At 41.7% G+C, this 20,284-nt stretch overlaps 1 protein-coding gene across 13 annotated transcripts in view; it reads right to left on the reverse strand.

Moving 5' to 3' along the window:
* The window catches only part of CLASP1 (cytoplasmic linker associated protein 1), a 267,069-nt gene that overhangs the window by 114,522 nt on the left and 132,263 nt on the right, over positions 1-20,284 (reverse strand). For 4 of the 13 annotated variants that reach the window (XM_045031767.1, XM_045031765.1, XM_045031760.1 and 1 more), the window contains exons 10-20: positions 19,927-20,000; positions 19,095-19,187; positions 17,410-17,555; positions 15,495-15,630; positions 13,610-13,680; positions 12,096-12,155; positions 10,583-10,660; positions 8,174-8,341; positions 6,648-6,697; positions 4,714-4,884; positions 3,006-3,029 (exon numbers count right to left, since the gene is read on the reverse strand). In XM_045031767.1, the coding sequence (XP_044887702.1) occupies positions 3,006-3,029; positions 4,714-4,884; positions 6,648-6,697; positions 8,174-8,341; positions 10,583-10,660; positions 12,096-12,155; positions 13,610-13,680; positions 15,495-15,630; positions 17,410-17,555; positions 19,095-19,187; positions 19,927-20,000 (1,071 nt within the window). The remainder of the gene's footprint in view (positions 1-3,005; positions 3,030-4,713; positions 4,885-6,647; positions 6,698-8,173; positions 8,342-10,582; positions 10,661-12,095; positions 12,156-13,609; positions 13,681-15,494; positions 15,631-17,409; positions 17,556-19,094; positions 19,188-19,926; positions 20,001-20,284) is intronic. The other 9 variants (XM_045031769.1, XM_045031771.1, XM_045031766.1 and 6 more) reach the window with 3 other exon arrangements.

Consider the following 20,284-nt stretch of genomic DNA (forward strand, 5'->3'; position numbering starts at 1 on the left):
AAATAAATCCAGGCTCTCTTACTGCAGTCATTTGTTTGCAAAATACATTTAAAGGTTAACTAGGATGAAAATCAGACCCCTTATAAAAGGAGATATCCAGGTAGTGCAGATAGAGACATAATAAATGTACAAATTTATTTCTAGCATCAGATTACCCTGTAAAATATGTGCTGTAAAATATGTGCTAATGCTCACTTCGGGAAAAACACAATCAAATCGAGGACATGTGGTTATCTGTGGGCCTGGGGAGGGAAGGAAGGTTATTTGGAAAGATGATTTCTTACCTGATCATTGGTTAAAAAAAAAAAAAAAAAAAAAAGACAAACGTTCCCTTCACAGTATGTTAAAAATTACATAAGGTCAGATTCTGATCTCTGTTATAATGGCATAAATCCAAAGAAAGCCTCATTGACTGGAATGCAGTTACTCCATATTTACACCTTGTAATCGAATTCTGAATTTGGCCCACACAGATTAACTGCATCAGTTCAAAGCATTTTTTAACATGAAACTTAACTGCTAGTTTCTTGATAGGAACAAATCACACTACTTTGAAGCCAAGAGTTGCAAGTAATTTGTTTGCTCCCAGCCCCATGGTTTCTGTAAGATGTGTGAGCTTGTGCTTAGAATGACTTCAAAATTCCTATAAACATCTGAGGAGAAGTCATTATACTGTACTATAATAATACTTCTATTTGAAAAAATTGTACTAGTCTGGATGACTGCTGGACTACTAAAGATATTAAAAACTGCAACGTCTGCCCAAAGAGGGGCAGAACTCATCCCATCTGAGCTTCCCAGCTTCGAAACAATACACCAATCCACAATCTGTTTGGAAATTTAGAGCTGTTAGCAGAGCCTAATGTATTGCAGGTTCTGAACCACCAGTCCTACTCCAGGGATAGTAGTACAGAAATCTTAACAGTGTTTGCACAGCAAGCTCAGAATTTGTTTCTCCACGGAATGTAACTGGAAAGTTACCTCGGGAAAGTTTCTACACAGCCATGGCCAGTTATTTGGATCATAGTAACTATTTGTATAGCTCTACAAAGCCTGATTTCTGCAACCTTTCTGCATACACACCTCCCAGTGAAGAGCAAGGGAGCTACACAGTCAAAAGGGCTGCAGGAGTGGGTACTAACTGGATATAGTGCCCAATTCACCTTTGTGCAGATGGACAGCCCAAGACATAAATTGGGCATAGGCCCTGTGACGGCTTTCAGCACATGGTACATTACAAGCATGGTGCTTTACAGAGCTATCCAGGCAACAGTGTTTTTTAAATCTATGGCCTGATATTCAGCTTTTAACTTGCACTTATGTAACTGGAATATCCCACTTTGGGCTTTCTCCTAATCTGAGATATTGGTTCTGAGAAGAATACACGTATACTTCATGAGCACTACTGCACTGCAAAGGTCAATCTACATTGCACAGAAAAACTTGGCGATTCTAAAATAGCTGCTTAGAGGTGACCTAAAAAATGAGTTTCTATCTTTTCTGATACGTAAAGAGAACCCCAAAGGGGGAACTGTTCAGAACAAAGAGGCCGGGGTGGGTGGGTGTTAAATTTTACATTTGAAATATGAAGAATATAATAAAGTTTTGCATTCCATGTTTTTGTCTCCAGAGAGTCCTCCAGCAAAAACAGTCTAGATAAGGACTGATATTCTAATAAGGAAAAAAACAAAACAGTAAATGAACTTTAAATTGCCGAAGCCCTGAGCCATGGTGGGGGTGTGTGTGCGTAGCTCGAAGCCCCAAGCTTAAGGTAGGGGGTTGCAATTTTTGGGGGGGGCGGAGAGGGGGGAGGAGGACCACCCCAATTATTTTTTAAGTAATGAGGGTGGCCAGCACAAAAAGGTTGAGAAACACTGATTTAAACCAACACGATGGTGGATGGATCCTAAAGCGTAAAGGCTTGCACTGGATTAAGAGCCAGTTCATTTCTCTACACCAAGACTCGGTTTCAGCTCAGGAGACTGGAGAAATCTATCCCTATAAATAATATATCAGTTTATCAGAAATCAGAGAGAAAAACAGACATCACAATGACATGGTGGTGCTTCTTGGGAAACTACATTCTAATACAAACAGCCACCTAGGATGTTCACACACAGTCCCACAAATCAATAATACATCTCTTAAAAGGTGACTTGCAAAAGAGGGGAAAAAAGGAGCTTGTGCTTTTGGGCTTTTTTGTCATGAACACCCGCGTCCTCCTTGCCATCCCTCCCTCCCCCACAAAAAGAAAGTTTTATGCTTGCTTTTTTACCACAGAAATATCAAGAACATTAAAAAATGATTTTAAGGAAAGACAAGTCTTAAAATGGCTTCTTGGGAGGAACTGGAGTGGGAGCTCTCTCAACCATTAAATGGAGGGACATGGGTGTTGAGCCTTTAACAAAAAACTCTTCACGCTCAACTGTTTACCAGGCACAGGAGTAAGAGAGAGTCAACAAAAACAAACAAACCCCAGAGGTTTGAACAGGCTGACTAAATATCTCTTCCTTTCCCAGCTTTCACTTTTTTAGTATTTGCAGTATAATCATCTCACTAATTCTCCTGTCATCCTGAGTCTCCCTGAAAAAACAGAGTAGACATGACCTAAATTTCTTCTGGAACAACAAAGCAGACCTTCTTTATGCATCTCAATGAAGCAAAGATGAGCACAAGCCTTTGTTTTTATCCTTTTGTAGGTCACCTTCAACCAACAGCACCTTTTTAGCATGGAGACTTGTATACAACATTGCTTTTAAACTAGTTTCACATAAAGATTGGAAGCAAGAGTCAGAAAATCAGATTGGTGCCTAATCTCCAGGAGGATCCTGGAGAGAAAATGACATATCCCTAAGGGTGTCATAATAAGCCAAACAACCATGCAACACTTCATGCAGGTCACCAGTGAGCACAGATGAGAACCAGGTAACACTTTGTGAGAACAGAGATCAGAGAGGGGTGGTACAACTGGAGACACACCTCAGTCACACAGACAGGCTGCTTACCCTCAGGTTTAGTGGTAGTACCATCTTTAGGCAAATTTAAAAAAAAATAAGGAGAGGGTAAATACGGAAGAATTAGTAATATTAACAGAAGTGGGCACTGTATATTAGCTACAGAAATAAGCAAAAAAAAAATCAATACAATTAAAGAAATGAAACCGGAAAAGAAAATTTGGTTAATCAGCAACTCAAAGCATGAAGCATCTGAACAGGTCTTAGAATCAGATTAGTTTGGTCCCATTGCAATCATGTATTAAAGACAAAGCTTTGCTAAATCCCATTCCTTTGCTTGCCTTTCCCATTCCTCTTGCAGGAAATTGCACATGCAATTTTTCTACTGCCAAAAGGAAAGGAATTCCCTTTACAGCCAATCCAACCCATGCATCATGTAAACGAGAAATAGAGTATCAGGGAAGAGCAGCAAACACACTCTGCTTTGGAGTCAGACTAATAGAGCACTGCCATTTTCCTATATTCAGCCTCTAAACGTTTGGGAAATGACAAGAAACATGTGTTTAACTCCAGCATTCTGTCTGCAGTTCTCACTGCACCATGAAGTCAACATGAACAACTAATTTAAGCCAGGGCAAAATCACTGAACCAAACAGGGCCAATGAACTGAAGTGAAGACAAAGATTTTAGCAGTAAGTGATGCCTGTCATGAAAAGGAATATATAAATATATCCTAATATAATTCATACAGTATTTCCCATTACACTGACAAAAGAGCCAGGATATCCTATGCTATGAAGTCAAGCTTTCAACTGATACAGCTAAGGGTCAGCAATCTACATGATAGGAGGCAAGGGTATCCGTTCTCATACCAATTAGGGACCTGCTATAATCACTTAATCTGGTAGAAGTCAATGGAGTTACATCAGTATAAGGCTGATGTAAATGACAATAAATTACAGAATTAGATCCTAGCTCAGGTAATTAGCTCTCCCTGGGTCAAATCTAGGCTAATGAAAACTGACAAGTGAAACCACGCAAGTAATCTAGCAACTGTTTTTAGCTGTTTCTGAACTGTATTTCCTCATCCATGCAGCCTGATGTGCCACCTGAAAAGTAGGTTCTACATCAAATGGCGACTTCACTTGTCAGCATGAAAAAATTGGGGCAACAGAAAATGACAAAAGGAACACAATGCATGATTTCAACCCTCAAAAAGAGCCTGAGTGGAGGAAGGTGAACTTGTGCCTTTCACATAGGCTGAAAAAGTAACTAAACCATACTCACATATCAGTCAGATTCCTCTCTTTCCTGCTCTATCCCATACTTATATGAAGAGACAGTTCCTTAGCTCAGGGTCAAATGCAGCTAAGACATTCTTAATGCTACCCAAAGCATAAAACAACTTGCAGTAAACCTATTCTTTAGTTCCAGGGTGAACTGGGCAGCAAGCATCCTCCCCTGGACTGTCAGAGTCAAAACAACATCTCTCCACAACATAAATGTGCTGGTTAGTGGGAAACCGAGGAAGAAAGAAAAGTGTTTCAAAGCAAACTGTGTTTCCTGCAAGGCTGATTCCCTCTGGAAACGTAATTTTCTTTAGCCCCAGTTGCCACAGAGCACAGACTGGTTCTGGACTCCTAGTGACCATCTCATTGGAGACATGGCCTATATTCAGAACAAGCCATCTAATACTAAATTCAAATCGTTTATAATACTGGAGAAATTATCTGCTTTTGAAGAGAACACGGAGGCTCACCTAGTGATGCGTACGAGCCTGGGGGCAGGGCTGCTGCAGAACTGAAGGGGGTGGAAGCTCCAGAAGATGTTACTTTCGACTTGGCACTAGCTGCTGCATTCACATCGATGTCACTGCGAGACCGCTGCAGAGATCCTGGGGTTGACACGGATTTTGTACTCACTGTAGAGGCTTTAGACAGGGGTGGGGAACAGACACACAGTCAAGACTAGTGAGGATTAATTTATTTGACTCTTTGTTTCAAAGTACCCAGTTAGCACTTGAATAAGAATGTTCAAGTGTTCCCTGTGTGAGACTTCCGTGCTCATGTAAAGGGCCAGAAAGACCATGATGCACAATGTATTCACAGAGGCAGTATCTCATTACCAGTGCCCTGTTCTTTTCTAAGTACAGTTTCCCCTAGTCTCATCAGTCCATTCAAATATATTGCCTCATCCACCAGGTCTCTCTTTATTTTGAACTAATTCACAGTGCTGTTCTGCAGCGGTTTCTGTGAGCAAAAAAATATATTACTTATATGTAAGGCTGGCATCTGTCATGGAAGTCATGGATTCTGTGACTTTCCAGGACCTCTGGGACTTCTGCAGCAGCCAATATGGCTGGCCTAGGACAGCCCCTGGGCCAGCCGCACCAGCCACTGCTGGGGCAGTCTCGCGCCACCGTACCACCTCTCCAAACAGCAGCAGGAGTTTGGATGTGGGATGGGGCATAGGGTTGGGGCACGGCAGGGGGTGAGGGCTCCGAGCAGCGCTTACCTCGTGGGGCTCCCCAGAAGCAGCAACATGTCCCTCGGCTCCTAGGCAGAGGCGTGGCCAGGCAGCTCCGCGTGCTGCCCCTGGCCCGAGCACTGGGAGCTGCAGAGCCGGTGCTTGTGGCGGTGGCAGTGCGCAGAACTGCCTGGCCATGCCTACACCTAGGGACATGTCGCTGCTTCCGGGGAGCCATGCGGAGCCCACCAGCCCCACCAAATCTTTCCCCCTTCCCAGCAGCCGCAGGGGTCCCAGGCCGCTGCCTCCCCCAGCAACCGCAGGGATCCTGGGCTGCCTCCCCACCCCAGAGCACGTGCAGCACCCCTGGGTTGCCCGTTGCCCCAGAGCACCCAAGATTTAGTCAGGGGTATATAGTACAAGTCATGGACAGGTCATGGGCCGTGAATTTTTGTTTATTACTTGTGACCTGTCCATGACTTTTACTGAAAATACTCATGACTAAAACATAGCCTTATGCTCTCAGCTGACGGTATCTAGTAGCAAATTAAAGTGGGATCAAATCAATTAGTCAGGGCCCTGCACTTTGAAGATTACTGTTAGCAAGGCCTGCTAACAGTAACCTCATCTGCTCATGAAGGTTTTCTGTTCCCCACACTCACTGATGTTCCCATCCAAGAGTATGCCCTTCAGGCATTAAGCTGCAAGTGCTTGGAACCAAAGCAAAGCTCTGAAGATTCTACATGCTGGAAAGTCTTGATGGAAAAGATCAAGGAGGCTCAACATTACTTCTGATTGTATCAAAGGCCTCTGTGGGATACCCTGCCTGTACTGGGGTACATAGTGGAGACTGAGATGGTGGCTATTAAAAGCCAAACAAAAATCAGAGCTGGAAAAGGCCTGTTAGGTATTCTTGTCCACCCACCTGCCACTGCAGTCAAGTGCACTAGAGCTCTGATGGCGAAGTGGTCCAGACCTCTAGTGTCCAGTGGTGAAAGCACTTTTGTGATCAATTTGGAATTTAGTACAATAGGAGACATGCACATAAGATGCCTCCACTATATGCTGATGACCACAGGAACAGCTATATCTGACTGGACTAATGGTCAAAACAACAACTTCACAGTAAATGGAGATTTCATTATAACCAAAATCACTATTTTGAACCCTGAAATATTTGAGTCTTTTATTGTACTTCATTACAAATCTTCCAGTTCCTGCTCTCACCTCTGGATGTAGTGCTCCCAGTAGGACTTCTTTTGGCAGACAATGGACGGCTAGAAATTAAACACAAACATTTATTGAAGTCTAACAGATCTTTTCTGTGTCACCAATAATCTTGGCTATAAAAATGCCATCATATTTTAGGAGGCTTTGTTTTATATTACTACATTTATAACTGGTTATTAAAAATAGCAGTGGCCTAATCATGACCCCACTCTCCAGACTCCAGGGTGTGCCAAATGTTGCTATATACACAGAAGCACAACCATACCGACCACAACCTCAGACATCTCCAGTGGCTCCTCACTTATTTCAGGATTTCATTCAAAACTGCCCTCTTTGTTTTCAGAGCTCTCCACGTATATGCTCCAAGGGACTTCAGTGATCAAAGGTACAGGAAGAGTCTATTGCCAATGGTGATTATTCTCTACTCCCCTCCCTTCAGTCCAGCACTGGTCCTTCATCACTGATGTCTGCTGCACTGAAACCCTTGCTTTGGAGCCAGTCTAGTCTGGGTGATGAATGTCTACTAAGCTCTCCCTGTGCTCCCACAACACTCTCCTGCTATTGCTAGACTGCTGGCCTGGCCTTCTTTTATTTTCTTTTTAAACATATCAAATATATATTTATGCAGTTATATAATTACCATGATGAACCTGGAATTACTTTTTAGAAGCCATCCCCATGTCTCCGCTGAGTACACAGTCATAAAGGGGTCGTAATAGACAACTATTTACATATAGTAATAGACTAACAGGATTTATTGTTTAAATATAAATATTGAGGCTCAATAATACTCCTTAGAAAAGAGTATGAAAAAATTACCATGAGCATTAACATAGCAAAAGAAGATTTCAGGTCCTATGTAAATAGTGACAAATGTATTTTATACATTTCTTTGTAGGATGGAGTTGGATTTTACAATTCATATTGTAATAGGACAGTCCTCAAAAAATTCTAACGCTTTTCAGCTGGGGCAAATTTTGAGTCTAAATTCTTTGACTGTGTCCCTTCAAAAACAGCCAAGATACACAAAAGCAGTAGAAAAGCTATTCATTTTGCAGCTATATAATTTATATCTAGCTTGGCCACATCTCTTCTTACAAGAAAAAGAAAAGACAAACAGATACACTCACTTCTCTGGCTTTAGGCTAAGCATGAAAAATTTCAGGCCAAACAAGTGTCTTTTTAAGTTAGGAAGGTTGACTAATACTGTCTGGCTGAGAATGAAAAGCCTCTTGTCCACTTATTTATGGATTCAAGACTGACTCCAGGATATTTAGCAGTGTGGGAAGGTTTTTTTGTTGTTTTTTTTTAATATCCTGCCAGCCAAAAACCTCATATGCCATATTTTGGAGCTGGTCAAATGTTGAGGACAAGAAATAAATGTGAACAGTGATAAGAGAGATGAGACACAAAGTTAAGCATGAAGTTGCGAATGGTAACAATGCAATGTCATAGTTACTCACATGTAGGTGCATCTGCAGTTTAGTCAATAAAATCAGTGATAATAAAGTACAGAGACTTACTTGAGACTCTCCTGGGAACTGGAGGACGACCGATCGGACTGAGGCAGGGACACTATGCTATCTGAGTTCTTCAAGTGAGACTGCAGGGCTTTCTGATAGGAGGATTCCAGCGTGTGAAACAAGTGTTCTGCTTCTCTGCTGAAGTGATTGTGGAAGCCCCAATAACATCTGAAAATAAGATCCCAATATACCACTGAAAACTCCTTGTAACATTTGATGAGCCACAGCTGCTCAGTCACAGGAGACGTCCATCCCCAATGGCAATGGCTTAACTGAACCATTTCAGTAAAAACGAGGAGTCCTTGTAGCACCTTAGAGACTAACAAATTTATTTGGGCATAAGCTTTCACAGGCCAGAACCCACTTCATCAGATGCATGGAGTGGAAAATACAGTAAGCGGGTATAAATATACAGTCCATGAAAAGATGGGAGTTGCCTTAAGTGGGTTACAGCTCATGAAAGCTTATGCCCAAATAAATTTGTTAATCTCTAAGGTGCCACAAGGACTCCTTGTTGTTTTGACTGATACAGACTAACACGGCTACCCCTATGAAACCTGAACCAGTTCAGTGATGCAGCCTTTCTGTGATGCATCTGAAACATACCACGCAGGCTACCGCTGCGTTTTGAGGAAGCAATTCCACACACGACACACTGACCAGAAGTGGGAAGGCAGGGTGTGCACCGTGCAGAGCATCACAGGAACGCATATAGCACCAGAAAGGGGCAGAGTCTATACCCAGATGTCACAGCTCCAGTCAGGAGGTCAGGAAGAACACCATGAGCCCACAAGAGCAGCAGGGACTAGACAAGACAGACACCCCATGGCAAGCCTCAACCCACAACTGACAATTATCCCTGAGATGATCCTGACCCTTTGCATAATCCCATGGAGCAAACTTTCGCTGCTATTGAGGCAAATTTTAGGGAGTGGCTGAGCTCGCTGCTCTCACTATCTTCAGTGAGAGTGGCTCAGGATCTCTCAGGATCTAGCCCACTCAAAGAGAGAGAGAGAGAGAGAGAGAGAGAGAGAGAGAGAGAGAGAGAGAGAGAGAGACATTTCAGCACAAAGGGACCAGGCACTAACGGCCTCCTGGATGATGCCGAGCATCCTTACTTCCTGTTATAATCTATAGGAGTTACAGGCACTTTTCAGGATTAGAATGGAGGACACTTTAAGAACAAGATCAATAAATGCAAATTAATCCAGAGCCATTTGAACGTGACAGCTGCTCCCCAGACAGAGGAAGTCGTCAGCATTTTAATCTCTTTGGGATAAAATGCAAACATTTAAATCTTAACACTGGCAATATATTAATTAAGAAAAAAATAAAGGAGAATTAGACATTCACAATAAATCCTCAAAGAGTCTGCCTAGCTACTAGCTATCTGGGTTACCTAGCCACATTGCTGTAATACCAGGGTGCCTCTAGTATTTTCATGATTGGAGAAAATGCTCCTTCCCAAAATAATTTAATACCCACTCCTACTATGAACTACCATTCTTGAAGTGTAGCATTTAATCGTTTGATTCTTCTAAACAAGTTCATGAAATGTAAAATGTACCATACGACAGCTTTCTCTCTCCATATAAAGTTCACTAGAATCTTGGTGGTGCTTAGTTTAAGAACAAGTTCTCAGTATACCAAGATAACCTCCCATGGACACATACACACACTTTTGAAAATACAGCAGCACCTCTTCTATATCCCTTGTGACAGGGAAAATCATTGCAAATTAATGAGATTTCTATATCAGTGATTAAGAAAGGCAAAATAATGCTGCCTCACAATCGTATTTTATTAATTAACTCTGTCAGTGGTTTTGGTTATTTACAATATTTTGTAGTAGTTAAGAAAGCAATGACAAGCCCAATCCTGTAATGTTTACTCAGGCAAAAATTCCATTAAGGACAAAGAGATTTTTGCATGAGATAAAAGAATCAGGCCTGAAATCAAATGATACTTGGCTATCAAATCTCACTGCCCTTTGGCAACCCAGTGCTTAATGGGAACAGGAATGAAACCACCAGATTTTATCTAGGCATTATATTGGTGGCAGATAAGTAAGAATTAGCAAAATGCTCTTGTGCTTCTAAGAACATACGTTAATACATGGATTAATCCACGCTGGGAGAAAAAGAAGTTACACATTGATTTAATTTTAGACAACAATGTAAAATGACCAGAATCTAAAGAAGCAATGAGTGTATGGCTGGGGTTTTATTAAGAAGATCATGCTGACTGCTTTGTGGGTCCACTCCAGTTCCTGTTGAAGTCATGAACTTTTGCCATCAACTGCCATGGGAGTAGGAACAGGCCCTATATGAGTTTGTCTTAGCTTCCGTTTTCTACCGCACACCATCCTGTGTTTATAAAGTGATACTTATTTTTTTTTAATTCACTTACTTTCTTGCCTCTATCCTTGCTTCAGAGTCCGCATCGTGGATTCCCTTCTTTATTGTTTCCGCTAATACTGAGATGTGTCTGAGATCAGAAGAAAACATTATTCAGCTAGTGAGTAAAGATGCAGAAAACCTCCCTGCACTCATAGATGAGTCTGCAAAGGTTAGTGATTTCTCCCCACTCTCGGCAAACAGAGAGCATTTCACAGCTTCCCCCATTTCCACATAACATCCTTTAGGGGAGTTATTTATTTATTCTTACAAGTCAGCTTTATTTCACTCCTTGCTGCTGGAAAACAAGAGCCAAGCTGCATTCTTCAGAGGTCATTCCTTAGTTACCATAGAAACTACCAGGGTGTAAAAATAATCTCTTAACTCTTAAAGTAGCCCAGGGCAATTTGGGTTAATGAAGTAAGGATCAATCACCTTTCCTTTTCCCCGCACCTTTGTCTTTCTCTGCAGACTGTTAGTTTGAATGGCCATAATGTGTCTTACAGATATTATTCTCTTATTATGTCCCTATTAGTTGTGTGTCAGCCTTAAACTAGCTATTCTGGCTTTATGCCTGGCATCTGGGAGGCAAAATCCCGCCCAGAGCGCCCCAACACCAGTGCACATGATATACCATCCTTTAGGAATCTGCAGCATGCTCCAATCTCTGCATGTGTCCAGCATCATCAGTCAGTAATACAAGGTGATGGGCCCACAGTCTTAGCTTCTGCTACCCCTTCGGGATGGCTTGAGCCCCAGTGGTTGTAGGAGGGAGTACTCCCCCGGCTTGGGTGAACACAGGCACTGCAACTGCACCCTCACTTGCAAGAGTCAGATCTTAAGGCCAGAAATCTAGGGTGGGAGCATAAGGGAAGGAAAAGGCCCCTTGTGTGCTCCCCTCTTTGCATACCAGAACAATCCAGCTCTTAAACATATAGGCCAATGTAGGGAAAACTGGCTATTCAGAATAGTATCACTGCTTTACTATCTGGCATTACTATAGCATTATTACTTGGGGATAGCAATCTTTTGGAATGACTGGCCCACACAGTACTTGCCTGCAGCAAGAAACTGAAATGCCGAAGATCTTCTTTTCTGCCAACCCCAGTCCCTTCCTCCCACACCTGGCTTCTCTCTGCCACTTGTTTTCAGTCAGGAAAATATGAGACGCCCTTGCTTGAGTTTAATCTGGAGAGTGGTCATGCTCAAGAATTCAGTGACCATCTTCTCTGCAGCCTGACTGGAGAGGACCCATTTCTCTTGTCCATTCAACAACACTTTCAGGAAATAGTGTCTGTAGCCCTGGGATCCACACTTGTGGTGCCACTAGGAGCTCCAATATTTGGGAGGCCTCAGCAATTCCCCCAACAGCCTGCGCCTAAGCAGGAGCACACAGGGCCTCAGAGGACTCTTTTTCCCTTTTATTTTTGAATGAGGAAGAAACAGATTTTAGCAGTGAGGGTGGGATGTTTCAAGCCATAGTACAAATCGCTTCTCCCGAAGGGACGCTCATGCTCAGATCTTACCTTTCTAGGGAGTGTGTTTGCCATTCCTGTAACAGCAAGTCTAAAAACTCAAAGCAGCGCCTGAAAGTGGGTAAAGGAGAAATACTGTCTGAGCTATTTAAGCTAATAAAGAGGCATAAGGCTTCTAGTGGACTTGCAACCACACATCAGTCATTTATCATTATGGGGCCCAGCTGGACACCAAAATCAGCAGTGACCCCCTTATTAAACATACTAGTGCATCTAAAAAGCTCAAATTCTACAAAGAGTTTTTTACACTACAAAATATGAACATCCGTTACAGTAATGGTCTGAAACACTGGAATGTCACTACTGTCTGTAGCAGTGCTCTGGAGCCCGGCTGTAGAATATTACGTGTGGGGTGCTTTTGATTTTGCTTCTTTTTAATACAAAGCACAGTGAGATGTAGAGAAGATCAAAGTTAATGTTACTTTGCAGCTGTTAGCTCTTTACAAACACTACGCTTCATATCAAGTCCAAAAAGAAGGTATTTTCTCATCCCCGTACTTCAAATAGAGAAACTGAAGGACAGAGGTGTTAAGTGACTTGCTTAAGGTATGTGACAGAGCTGCAGTCAGCAGGTGACACAGTCACCAATCATTCTTACTTCTGTTTGTCCAGCTAGAGGAGACTGGAGCTAAAGACAGTGGGCACAGGTCTTCCAGCTAGACAGCAGAAAGGAAATACTCATCAATTTTTAAGGCCAGAAGCAACCAGTGTGATTATCCAGTCTGACCTCCTGCATAACTCAGGCCATCGAATTTCAGAGAATGTGACTTTTACACTTTGGTCCCAAGGAAATGTACTACAAAAGGGGTTGATGGTAGAAAATAGGAGCCTATCTGAGGCCTCAGAGGGCAGCCAAACTAATGTGATAATATTATAGCAATATCTAAACATGCACAACTGTACAGTACACCCACACCTTCCAGTGCCGGCTCCAGCTTTTCTGCTGCCCCACGCAGCGAAAAAAAACCTGACTGAGCTTCCGCTGAAGTGCCGCCAAAGAGGAAGACAGTGAAGGACCCGCCACCGAATTGCCGCTGAAGACTGAAGCAGACCCGATTGAGCTGCCACCAAACTGCTGCCACCGCCGACCCAGACGTGCTGCCCCAACAACGGATGGTCTGCCGCCCCTTTCCATTGGCCACCCCGGCACCTGCTTCCTTCACTGGTGCCTGGAGCCGGCCCTGACACCTACCTCCCCTCTACAGGTTAAATCAGCTAATTTCTATTTAAAGGCCGTCCTTCCTTTTCAAGAACAGAAACAGTGATTCTTCCCCATACAGTGTGCAACTTTAAAAAAAAAAACACTTCGTTTGAATTTTTCATAGCAACCTAGGGGATTCAGACACATCCATTAATGTTAAGGGAAGATGTGCAGATAAATCCTCTACATCACTTTGAAAAACTCAGCTTTTCCTTAAAAAACAAAAAAAACAAACAAACAAAAAAACAGGAAGTGAATTTAAGCCATTGATAAACAAGAAGAAAAGTTAAAACCTCATTCTCACCTTCTAACTGCAACAGACTTGGAGGTACAGTTACTGGTTATGATGGGTATTAGCCGAGGGATGTGCGTATGCTAGAACAAGAGAAACAGGGGAAAAACCTTTACATTTTAGATATGTGGGAGTAAAGCCAATTTCTCTTAGTCATCCTAAAGCCAACATACACACACTCATTTTGGCTCATTTTAAAAAATTTAGCCCATAAATAAAGGAATATTTTTAAGAAAGACATGGATTCCTTATTTACACTTATGGAAACAGGCTCCGGCGGGTCTGTAGTCACTGTGCCATGTGAGACCCACATTCACCAACAGACAGAAATCTCCAGCAGTAGGTTATGCCAAGGCTTCCCACAGCATGCCAGCCACATCACCGGGCAGAGGCCACACTAGCTGATTAATGGCCTTAGACAAGATGCACTGTCCATGCAGTGCTTACAAAGACTCTTTATATGAGGATGAGAAGGCAAGCAAAATGGTTTAAAAATGACTTCAGAGAAATATACACGGAACTCTCCAAAGGTAAAAATCCTTTGTTTCTGCAAAGAAGTTTCCCTAATACATCTTATGCTGATAGCACTTGTCATCCACTGTCAAAGTCCTTTGCAAACCTTCACTAGTCAAGCTTCACAAGATCCCTCTGAGGCAGATATGTAGATATTGTTAACCCCACTTTACAGATAGGAAAACCAAAGGACAGAGAGGTAGGGCCCTGATCATGTACCACTTAAGTCAATGGGAATTTTGGCCTTGGATTTCAGTAGGTGCAGGATTGGACCCTAAGTGAATTAAATTAATGAAGATATCCTATCTCCTAGAACTGGAAGGGACTTTGAAAGGTCATCGAGTCCAGCCCCCTGCCTTCACTAGCAGGACCAAGTACTGATTGTGCCCCAGATCCCTAAGCGGCCCCCTCAAGGACTGAACTCACAACTCTGGGTTTAGCAGGCCAATGCTCAAACCACTAAGAATTGCCAAAGGTCATACAGTGAATCAGAGGCAAAGCCAGGAATTAAGCCTACTAGTCCTGATTCCTAACCCCCACGCTCCAATCGCACAATCCAGCATTCTAGAATAATAAATAGGGCATAAAGAAATAGAGTACTTCCATTTTTCTTATACAAAGTAACACAGAGGGATACCCTGTTAAATGATGAAATTATTCCTAAATGATCTTCAAGCCTGTAAATAAGAACATGGTTAGGTCTTGTTGTGCAACTGGAACCACTTTCTTTTGTACTCACAATCTAGAATGTATCTGATGGAGCATGCTGCAGCCTGAACCATCAGAACAAGGTCTTCATGACACAAAATATCACTGCTAGGCTTCAATGCCAGACAGCTAATGATAATCTGAAGAGTTGCCCCTTCCCCTTCCTACAAGCTAATGGCCACCCAAACACCAAATGCTACCCAGCCAGCAGCCTATAATTAACAGTGTCCCTAGCATCTGAATGCCTCTGTAGTGCTCTTTCTTCAGGTGGCTACACAACTTCCACTGAACAATTTAGTCAGTAAACTGCTAGATTCATAAATTCATAAACAAGAACCACCAAGAAGCAACTTCCACTGATAGTGGACAAACTACTACTCCTCATTTATTGTCAGTCTCTCTTCCCCTCTTGAACTGTGTTTCAGTAAATAGTTTTCCCTGTTCTAAGACGTGACATGGGGATCAACAAAAAGAAGGTACTGTCGGAATGCAGATATCATATCCAGATGAGATTCAAGGAAGAAGTCTCATAGCCAAGTTCTGCAACATTTAGGTGCATAATCTATTTATTTAAGATAATTTTCACCAGGGACATGTTCACATTCCCTCCTCAGTTCAGATCTGATCCCAGATTTAAGCCTTTATAAGACAAAGTTTTGTTTTGATATATACTTACTCGAATGATTAATCTAACAGCTACGACACCAGATGTGGACATTACTTTGGCACTGTTAGGAATCAGATTAAAGATGGTTGGCATGATGGCTTCTGCCCCATGGTCAAACTTGTTTCCCAAAACTGAAGATAAATGTCTGAAAAACAATTAAGAAATGCTGGTAAATATGCTTTAGATTATGCTAGTCATAGTAATGTAGACTATCTGACATGCACTATTTCATGATTTTGCAGTCTCCTCTCTAACTCCACCAAAGAAGAAAGAACAAGACATATCTCAAACCAGTGCTATGCTTTATGCTCATCCAGATTTTTAACAAGGAATAAATTCAGCATGGAAGCTCATCACATCACTGGCACCCTGTTAAAGATGCACCGACAAACCCATAGGGTACTGCTGAATGACTCAGTTTTCTAGCACTTGTCAGTTTCAGATTCCGTTTTCTCGCAAGCTTCTGTCTTGCCTTGACATTTGTGAATTTCATAAACGATTATTAAAAATGCCCTAGTTCCCTTTCTTCAAAGTCACTGCTCTGGCAGTATTCAACATTCAGTTACTACGGATGGGGGAACGAGCCCACAGAAAATAAGAACTGGCCTGTACTTTCACCCCAAACTCAGTCTGAACCCAAAGACAAAACACATTTCATATTTCTGTCTTTATTATTCAATGTTACGCCGCCTCCTTGCCTGCTAACTTCAGCTCAGGCAGAAAGTGTGAGTGTGAAATATCGTAAGAGAAGCTATTCTGTTGGCATTTCCAGCCTTAACAGACCCAGGATAAATGGGAACTTTCCAACTCCATTCTGCAGTCTCCTAAGGGTCAGAATATTCACGTGTTTTCCATATAAAGCATCCGCAATTTGTCCCTCGTTACTGAGTACATTGTATCTTAATGGAATTAAATGAAATTAACCACTATGGGCCTGATCCTTCAGTCGTTAGCCATGACCAAATTCTGCACTCCATGCAACCCCACTGATTTAAAACGTGGGGTCAAGGAGAGCAAAATACGGCCCTCCACTTCTGTTCTATTGGATTCAGATACTCAGGGCACATTCCATTTTGGTATTTGGAATTGTGGTATTACACCATTGAAAAGCATTTCACAGCATTATGGACTTGACCTTTCCAGGTGCTGAGTATTCTCAACTTCCATGGTATTCAGTGGGCCCCCTAGGTGCTCAACTCCTCAAAGGCCAGGCATTGCAACAGCAGCTCTGTTGTCTCTGCCTGTTTACAGAAACGTATAACTCAGTCAAACCTGTTTGTGAACTGACCCTTAGAATGTCGCAAGTATACCTGGGTCATAAGCCCAGGACCAAAGCGCTCCAACTCCCTTTTTTTTATTTAAAAATAAATCAATAAATAAATCTGTGGCGTCCATACTAGAGCTAATGTGATCGCCCAATATTTCTGTGGTTTTACAGGCACTATTTTGAATTTGAATAACTTAGAAACACTTTGAGGATTTTTTTAAAGCTAGCTTCGGCCAGCAATAAACCCATTAAGGTCAGATTTTGCCCTTTCCTACATTGGTTATCAATCCACAGTAACTCCATTGAAGTTAATGGAGCTACTTCAGATGGACACCGGCGTAACTGAGATCTGAATCTGGTCCATAATGTGAGTAATGGTTTTCAAAGGGTAAAGCTGATCAAGGCCTGCCCAATCAACATTTCCAAACACCATCACCATGCGGAACCCATCCCCACAGGCTGTACAACCATGATTAATGACCCGCATGAGCATGGTTTTTAAATGGTTGTGGCAAAAACCAAGTTCTAACTCCACTTTGTCTGTCCAGTACTGACAAGGCCAAACGACATCATAAATGGGTTCGAGCCAGGATCTCCTCCTTTTATCAAAACTAATTGTATAACACAGTTTAGAATGTGGAGCTTTGTATTCCTTACCCCAACGTGATACACGCCTCTCGCACTACCTGAGACCGCAGATCTTTAGCAGATAATTTAAATGCTCCATCCAGCAGGCGTAAGTGTTGGAAGAAGTTATCGTGCTCAGCAGCTCCAGCTAATAGTAAGGATCGGATCCTTTTCAGCTGTTGGCAAACAAGAATTAAGGACTTACAGGTGACAAAATAGCAAGACACACTAGTATCTATTAATGAGAAATAAAAACACTCAGAATTGTGTTCAAAATTAGCACTCATTTTTCAACTTCTTTGTAAAAATATGAATGTGTTGAGGAATAGATTCTTAACACAATCTAAGATCACATATTTCAGGAATCAACGTATTGAATAAATGTAAGAACATTCATATGTTAGCCTTGGCCATGCTGCAGGAATCCAAAAGTGTCACTTACAATTTGACCAATGACAAAACATGGCAAGCCAGACATTTACTTTTCCAATCGTATCATTAATGTTATTGGGACAGTTAAACAAGTCAAAGAATTTGAAGGTTGCTCCTCCATTCCCTCCATCCATTTACGTTTAGGGAAATGAACATCTTGAAACATTCAAGTGCATTGTATGCATTGAAAAGCTATAATTTTCTCACAGCTCTCATTAAAAAAATGGTCTGACTTGAAAAGCCACGACTCAGATTCTGATCTCAGTTACACCAGTGTAAATCTGGAACATCCATACTGAATTCATTAGAATCAGGCCTTGTCTACATTAGGAGTGAAATCCTGCCCCAATGAAATTAATGAAAAATTCCCACTGACTTCAGTGAGGCCAGAATTTCACCCTAGGGAGCTAGTTTTAGCCAATGATGTAACTACGCCAATGCAAAAAATTAATCATGGTGCACCAATATCAATTCCCTATTAGACTTCGGAACCAAGGTTCAGACTAAGGTAAACTGCACCAGTGCAAATCACTGCTTGGACAAGTATGTCAGAGCTACACTATGCCCTGCTTGGGCAAGTATGTCGGGGAATTTGCACCAATAAAATTACATCACTGTATTTATACCAGTGGCAGAAACCAAGAGCGTAGAAAAGGTCTTATGCAGATTTACATCAGTGTAACTTAGAGCTTGTCTATAAATAAGACTCAAACTCAGCATGTCCATTACAGGTCTGATTTCCTATCACTGTGCTCCTCCATGCAGTCATTTCCACCTGTGCCCTGTGGATATAAAATGCTACCAAACTGTTTTACACCCACTTTGCACAGGTGGAAATCACTGTACAGCCTAGAAGGCAGTGAAGAAGCAGGCCTTTTGCATGCATCCATCTACCCAAATGGAGTGCATTTTGAACTCCATTTTTGAAAATTTCACTCAAGTCTAATAGCGATTGTCTAGGTTTATCTATTTGTTTGAAAAAATTAAGTATATCTTAAATGTATGACGACTTATTCAATATGATGCCTGTTCATGATATTTAAATTCCTATAAACCTAATACTTCATGGTTTCCTTGACGTAGGAGTTTAAATTTAGTCCCATAGCGTGAAATTCACTCCATGCAGAGGGCCAGTACAGTCACTGTACCACTTAAACTGCACATCAGCTCTATTTAGACAACTTCAGTGGTGCACAGAACTTGTGCTGACACTCTGCAAAGGGATGAACTTCACCCATAAAAACCTTACATTAAATTAATTAGCATATAGGTCCAATGCTTACTGCGGATACTCTCTGCTCCCAGTCATGCTTATCATCCGATAGGATTTCCCTAATTTTGTTTATGGATTCTTCAAGGTCTCGGCTGGAATAAATCTGTGAATTAAAAAAGAAAATGTTATCAGGATAAAAGAAATACTTGCTCCAGTGAATCAGAAGATTTCTTAACTGAACCTCTAACCTCCTTCGCTCCTGAATTCTTTACTACCATGTGCAAAAGAACACACACTGCATGTGGCTCGTAGACTCTAAAGGACTAATGTACTGCACTAAATCAAGAAATATTAAATGGCCATACAGGATGTTTTGACTATTAACCAGCTCTACAGTTTAAAGGCAGTAAGCATTATTTCTGAAGTCAACGTCATACCTAAAACAGTCTTCTAGAGGGTCATACAAAACCACCAATAACTATAGAGAGACAAATTAACAAAATTTGATACATAAATTACGCCCTCAAAGTGTGTAAATACCCACCACATAAGTGACACCCCTATTTGTTGGCACAATAGGTAACTATGCTTATAAGGACCTACTTGCCCTGTAAGTGCAGGTTTTTACTGGCACTGTTTACATTCCAGTGTTTGAAAGAATGTCCCAAAATAGCACATTAGCCATAGGAACAGACAACATTTAAAAAGCTGAAGAGTAGCTTTAAACGTACTGAAATCTGAAAATGAAAACGTCTCTTTACTCCCTTGCCTCCCTCTTTATTAGAGCTTGCCACCGCTGAAGTTAATGGGCCTCAGCTATTGATTTCAATGAGAGTGGGACTGGGCTGGACAGCTGCGTTATACTGTTATTGTTAAATGTTTTAAAATGTATTTCTTCTTACCTGAACTGTTGGGACGTCTTCAAACGCTTTAATAAAATCCTCCTCATCAACAGCACCAGCTCCCTCTTTGGCTGCTGACAGATAAATGAAAAAGCCTTTGCACCCTTCTCATCAACAACAGTATAATCACTAAAAATATGCTCAGTTATGAAAGGACCCAAAGAAGAGAGAAGTCACACACACACACCAACCCTACATGGAAAGAGTGTTACATCTGTAATGGAAACAATAAAGGAAAGGAAATTCAAAGCAAAGCATAACCTATACACAGCATCCTTCAATTCCTAGGCATAACAGAGCACATTACAAAGTCGTTCAGGCAGCCATTCGACTGTTGGGGGGTGCTGCCTGAAAAGAT

Source organism: Mauremys mutica, chromosome 10 (genome assembly GCF_020497125.1).
Source record: "Mauremys mutica isolate MM-2020 ecotype Southern chromosome 10, ASM2049712v1, whole genome shotgun sequence".
Taxonomy (NCBI): domain Eukaryota; kingdom Metazoa; phylum Chordata; order Testudines; family Geoemydidae; genus Mauremys; species Mauremys mutica.